Below are 6999 nucleotides of genomic sequence, written 5' to 3'. Positions count from 1 at the left end.
TTTAATCCTTCATCAATTGCTGATATTCAAGGGACCCTCCCTCCATCTGATCTACAATACAGTGATGTTAATATAATAGAAAAGTATCTTATTACAGTGAATACTTAAGTTCTAAATTTCTACCCAAAGGTTTACTTGATATAATAAATTAAGGTGTTAACAATTTATATGAAAGTGTAGAAAATCTAATAGATCTAGACTAGAGCTGTCACTTAAAGAAGTTATTGGAAGATGCCTGATACCTCAGATGGAGGGCAATTCAAGATTTTTGCACCTCGAAGCGAAAAGCATTTTTGTCCGTTCGCAGAATTTTTCATATTCAGCCTCAAGAGAATGCGGGCGTTCAAGGTGAAGCTTAATTTTCAAATAAGATTGAAATTAAAACTCTTGCTTTCAGCATTAATAGGTTGATTACAATATGCTAAAAGTCAAATTATTACAGTATTTTGTTTTAAAACAATAACAAGATTGTATGGATACACGCAAAGTCTCAAAGAATGCCATCAAGGCAAGCCTCCAGATGATGTGTTTGAAAATTATCATGTTAGATTGATTTTGACTCTCAAGCAATACGCACTGAACACAAAAAGAACAGGGCAAGAACAAAAAACCGTAAGACAAAGTAAAACTAATTCAGTTATGCAGAATAAGGGAATGAAACATTTATCTATTCAGAATAATCAATTATTTATTCAGAAACATTTAATCAAAGAAATGTTATTCGTCCTTTTCAATTCTGCTGACAAAATGTTCCATTTTTTCTACTGTCAAGAGGAAGAAAATTTTTTAAGTTTTTGGAGATGGTTGGAAGAAAGAAACTGAGAGAGGCCAATCTTTCACTTGGTGCACTCTTTGATTAAGTTGTTTGCAATTTGTTTTCCTTCTCGAATTTGGAAATAATAAATCCATCGACTTCTCAAATCCCATTAAACTTCTCTTTAGTCTTTTGAAATCAACTTATTGCTTGATCCTTTAGACATTTGATAACTTATCCTATCGATCATATAACAGCTTCCATGATGTTGAAACTGATTTAGTAGATAATTATAAAAATCACGGTATGAAATGATAACGTCAAATTAGGGCAGCGATAGAAGATATTTTCACAATTTTTAAGAGCTATAAGGAAAAAACCTGCACCCCAGAGTGACGCAATAGATACGTAAGAGTGACGAATAAGTGACGCAAGATTGCTTTTACAAAATCTTTTATAGACTAATGTTTTGCTGTCTCTAGAAGACAAAATACCTCTGGTTACATAATCGAATATTCATGGATGAAACATTAGTAGAAAATGAGTTTGGCGCACACTAGTTAGCCTGCGTACAGACTCTGTTGACAAAATTGAAATAGGAGAAAAAGTAGAGTCTGCGAAGCCGAGTCGATTTTCTTGTTCACAGATTCCTCAAAATTAAGGAACCGATTTGATTGGTTGGGGGAAATTCAATTGCTTTTTTCAGTTTTCGAAGTGGCGCCTTCGAGCAGAAGTATAAAAGAATGGTATCAGGATAATAGAATAGGTCTGTTTGTTCTTTTGAACAACTAAAATTGAAAAAAAACATTGCACTAGTGCTTAGAATAAAACGTTGATGTCAGTGAATAAAAAAGCGGCTCTGTTGCGCAGACTCTACTTTCTCTCCTCTTTTAAATTTCCGAGTCTGCACGCAAGCTGACACTAGTAAACAAATATTTTATTTATCCCTTTTTCTAAAGTTTGTAGTTCGCTAATTACAACAAACAAACTGGAATTTTTCTTTGGGTAAGGTAAGCATTTGGGTAAACATTGGGAAGGTTTACCCATTGTTGTCAGTCCCATCAGTTTTATGAACCGCGGGACTTAACGGGTTCTCCCGAGCTCTGAGCATAGGGAGACGACAAGCTTAGTTTTTGGAAAGGGTGTTGAGGTTTTTGGCCTTGGCGAAAAGGAGCTTAGAAACTGTCGTAGTGAGGGTCAGATCACCAAAAGATGTCTGATACAGATGATAGTCCGCTTTTCGAAGAGGTGCAGGATGAGCCTGAAAAGAAAGAGGAAGCTGCTGATAGCCCTGAAGCCGACAGCGAAAAGAAAGAGGAGCCAAAAAAGGAAGATGAACCCGCCTCAATTCCAGTCAGTGCAAGCCCCAGTTCTGGAGAATCCGATAATGTAGGAATCTCTTAAATTGTCGATCTTTTTAGAAACTCTTACGTTTTTACATGTTCATCTATATTACAGTCGGTTCTGGTACTGCAAAGGGTGGAACTGACGGCGGATAGTTCAACTTTTCGTTACGTTGATCATTTTGATGGGCCTAAAAGTCAAAAGATCACGTCAAATTCTTTTTGTTATTAAGTGTAAAAAGTTCTCTAGCGAGATTTACTATGACAGGTTAAATATAATATGCTATTGAAGAGAAAAGTTCTTCTATTTTGTGTAGAATCATTTTATACCACCGAACGTACAAATTCATCGAGCTCACTATGTCATCACGTGATTTGAACACCAATCAATCGATTTCCTGTCATGTTTTGTAAATGTGTGCAGTAGTATGCAGATGACATACAAAGTTTAAATGAGATGCAAAGATTTCTTTTATATGTTAACAGCTTAAATAGAAGCAACATGTTATGAAATTCTTATGATAAAGGCAAATGGTATATTTGTTCTCTACAATAAGTGGCTTTTACTCCAGGGTGCATTTCATGTAAATCCTAAAAAGGCAATCCTAAGTGTGCATTAATCACATCATATGCTGAAAGAAAAAAATGCAAAGTATATACCCAGTTGTAGATCAAATTAGGCCAATCTGAAAAATGCAAGCTCATGAGCAGTATAGTTGCTGGTACAGTGTGCCTATAGAAAAATCCGCACTGAAGTGGAAGTGAGAAAACAAACTCCTTTTATCTTAACAACATCTGCTTATTTCATTCCATTCTGCTATTTCTAGATCAGCAGATGTATCCATTGTTATTATATCGTTGATCCTGTATCTGCTGAAGAAGTTTTTATCTTGGACAAATGTTTTTGTTTCTATAACCAGGCAAAATATCTACAGCTAAAACCTAAGTTGAAAATGGCTTTGAAAAAAGCAAACATTTCACAACACATTAACTAGAAGCTTTTTCGTCTGACACTCCTCAGAGCATAAAACCTCAGAAAAAAGGTCTGAAAAAACACGATGAAAAATATATACCCAGTTGTAGATCGAAATAGGCCAATCAGAAAAACGCAAGCACAAGAACGGTATAGTTGACCAATCAGTGCCACGTGCCTAAAGAAAAATTACCACTAGAGTCCAAGAGAGAAAACGAACTCCTTCTGTCTACACAATGGCAGCTTTTTTGTTTGTATGTAGATCGATTCCAAAACTACTAGATGAAAGGACGACCGGGCTCTGCCAATTAACTGAAACATGTCGTCATTATAGAGTTTTGCACAATCTGGGTTGTCTAAAAGATGTTGACCGATGGCAGAATCACTTGTTTTAACAGTGTTACTAGACCTACAAGATCAAGGAGGCTGTTCTCTTTGAGGGGCAGTTTTGTTTCTTATGTTGGAAGGAACATGTTGTTTTATCGTATCCCCAATCTCTGAGTTGTGCGTCCTACGTAGCCAGAATCACACTGGCATGTAAATTCATAAATAACAGAATTTTTTGGGTTTATAAACCTAAGTATTATATCAATAAATTTGTAAAATTTTATTGATAATTTACTTGGATTGGTTACTTTCCAATTTGCACTGATTACCTTTTTTCTAAGGTGTTTTTTTGTAGAGTTGCCTTGATTGTAAAGTTTCTTGTAAGGTTGAAATTATTATCTGTATTCTTATTGGCATAAAAAGAAGTTTTGTTTCCTAGCATCCACATTGTATCAAACCCCTGTTTCTCTGTCAGATTTTTTTATCAGGCATTCAACAGATAAAAAGAAAGAAGAAATATTTTCTTATTTAGCTATTAAGACTTTAGTTATTAAGTAAAAAGAATATTTTCTGTTCAATAATGGAATATTTAACAATATTGCAGGCCTTGCTCTAAGCAAAATGAAGGTGCTCCATAAAAAGAGCCCCTTAGAAACTCTAGGCGCTCTATTTCGCACCTTTAAGAAAAATATCCTTGAGAGCATCCTTCAAGAGCCTTGGAAGATCGAGAACTTCCTATCGAAAGCTTTGGAAGAGTTTTAAATAAGAAATTCAATGGTGATACCAAAAAGCACCATAATATGAAATAACAAAACATGCAGCAAACACTATGTTAATACAAATATAGAAATATAGGAAAACGCATGGCTTTAAGTCGAACATTAGCTTTGTTTCCCTTTTTATGCTATCCATTCTATAAGAGACACTAGAACATCTACTACTCGCGAAAGCAAATGAAAACTGAAAAGCAATGCGGTAATTTGGATGGAAATGTGATCTCTGATTTGCAAAGGTGATTCTAAGTTATTAAGAAAAACAGAAAATAATACTTCAACAGAAGATTAACGCTTGCTCGGAAATCAGATAAATCTGACGGAGAATACTCTTGATGGCCTGTGTCCTTGGTGGTTATGAGAGGGTTATTAGATTAAAAATGGTATCGAAAACCCAACGTTGAATTTGCTGAATTTTTTTCTCAAGGGGGAATCTTACGCAAATCATAACATTGCGGTCTATTGGGAAGATTGTTTATGCTTGATCAAGTTAATTAGACAAAAGCCAAGAAATTATTTTGTTCCGTGGTAATATTGTTTTTACGTTTTGAGGGGCTCTATAAATCGCTCTCCAAGGCTTCTTTTGGGTGCGCTCTAGGCGCGCGCGCTCGATCGAGCGACTTTCCGGGCAAGGCCTGATATTGTTATCTTATGAAAAATCTCACAGTGTTATAAGGCATATGATACTAATTTGCCATCAAATTTATATAGTAAATCTTATGTAGTTTACGATATATAGCTTCATCTAAGCATTTGGGATAAAATCCAAGATAAGCAAATAATAATCAGTAATTTGAATAATGCAGGGATTTGTCTTTTATATATGAATTGTTTTGATTTTTTCAGAAAGCAAAGAAAGAAGAGGAAGACGATGAAGAGACTGATTCATTTGATATATCAGATATAAAGATAAAAGTTTCAGATCCAGAGAAAGTCGGTATGGGGCCTTTCTGTGATGAATTTTCACCTAAAGCCATAAGTTTATTCTATGTGCTACTACCATCTAATTTTAAAAATGGAAAATGTCACAAAATGTGTTACAAATTAAAATGTCAGAAGTATAGTAAATTTTTGAATAGATATACTTCTTAAAAAGAGCTTTCTTGCATTGTTGAAAAAATTGAGTTCAAGAATTTTATGTTATTGAAAGCATTTGGTACAAAATATATGTAAATATTTATGCTATTTGGCATTTAATTTTTAGGTGATGGCATGAGTGCTTTTATGGTCTACAGAGTGTCAACTACGGTTAGTTAAAGTTTGTTCTAGTTTTTTTATCCATTTTTACATCTCCGCGAGTTTATAAATTTATTTGATGAATTATATGTTTTCTCTGATATGTCTGTTATAAACAAATGTTATCAACATATATTTTTGCTCAAACTTTAATTTACAAATGAATATTATAAACAGTTACTTGAGACAATGCTACTTGACAATCAAAAATATTATTTTAAACTTGAAAAGAAAGTGCGTCAAAAACAGGAAAATTTGATAAATATCTAAAAAGAGAGGATTCTTGTGACACTAGAATGCAATAAATTTTGATATAATTTTGTCTGATGAACACATTAAGGGTGAAACTCAGTGAAACTCTGCCTATTTGGCATCAAGCAATTTCTGACAGACTGGTAAAACAATATTTTTCAAGCCAATAGGTATACCAGTAGCAAAAGTTATTGTTAATTTTCTTAAGGTTACGGTAAACGTTTTCTGGAAGAAAACTTACATTTTTGATTTCTTCCCACTCTGCTAGTCAAACTTTCTAGGCACACAATAATACCTTGTTTGAAACTAACAGACATTTTGAAATTGAAACAAATCCCATGTAAATGAAGGTTTCCATAATTTCGTTATCAGAACTTTTAGTTGAGGCCTGAAAAATCTCTTGACTTGTTAAGCCGATTATCATTGCTTTGAGGTTGTGGTCACATGTTTCATTTACCATTACTAGTTACAATTGCATGGCAGGTCCATGTATCCCATGTGTGCCTGTGTTTATTTAAACAGGCTTATTGGTTTTTAATCTTCAAATGACTTGACCCAGATTACACTGTGGTTAACGAGTGTACCTTTCAAGTGCCATCAGTAGAATCCAGTTTTCTCGGGCTCATAGTTACCCTACCTACAGTTACAAAAAAGCTATTTTGTACCCAAGGAACTAATCAAATAGCTACAAAATATGCAAACGATCAGGACAGATGTCCAGGCAAGCAAAGTGTGTCTCAAAATTTTTGTATTCGCTCTGGTCCAAAACAACTACGGGAGAATAGACAATTTATTTATCAATTTTTGACTGGGTATAGTTACAAGAGGACAAGGAATTTGAAAAATCTGAGACACTAGCTAAGGATCTGCGCTTTCTGCTGATCCAAGTAAGATTTTGATACCTCAAACGCAAGGGTACAAAATAACTTTTGAAGGTGGTACAATCATTTAAGCAATAAATGTGTATGGAAAGTATCATTTTACAATATTTGCCAATTATTTTTATATGGTTGGAATCATCACATTCTTGTGCATCGAATGATGTATAGTTTAATCTGATTCCATTTAGTAGTTTGGATTTCAGGGAGACAAAACCAAATTGGTGACAAAAATGTTTACCATAACCTTAACTAGATTTATCTCTGATTTCTCAAACTTTCTATCTGTAAAGAGAACATAACTAAATAAATATTAAAGACAGTCTTGAAACAGTGTGTATATAAATCTTTATTGACATTAAATTGCAAGGATATTCTACCATCTTGTTTTGTCAGCTTGGGAAAATGATGCTAAAATTTCATCATTATGCTTTGCTGTATAGAACAGGACAGTTCTAATTTG

The 6999-nt window shown here is 34.0% G+C and overlaps 1 protein-coding gene across 1 annotated transcript in view; it reads left to right on the top strand.

The window, feature by feature from the left end:
• Nucleotides 1–1874: 1874 nt before the first annotated feature.
• Nucleotides 1875–6999, top strand: part of LOC135687200 (sorting nexin-2) — a 28037-nt gene continuing 22912 nt past the window's right edge. Inside the window, exons 1-3 of the mRNA XM_065203706.2 lie at nt 1875–2143; nt 5017–5107; nt 5375–5418. Of these exons, the coding sequence (XP_065059778.1) occupies nt 1967–2143; nt 5017–5107; nt 5375–5418 (312 nt within the window). The 5' untranslated portion in view covers nt 1875–1966. The remainder of the gene's footprint in view (nt 2144–5016; nt 5108–5374; nt 5419–6999) is intronic.

This window comes from Rhopilema esculentum, chromosome 20 (assembly GCF_057945365.1).
Source record: "Rhopilema esculentum isolate cy_ngs chromosome 20, ASM5794536v1, whole genome shotgun sequence".
Classification (NCBI taxonomy): Eukaryota; Metazoa; Cnidaria; class Scyphozoa; order Rhizostomeae; family Rhizostomatidae; genus Rhopilema; species Rhopilema esculentum.
The sequence above is the reverse complement of the archived record's forward strand: the minus strand, read 5'-3'. Positions and strand labels throughout refer to the sequence as shown.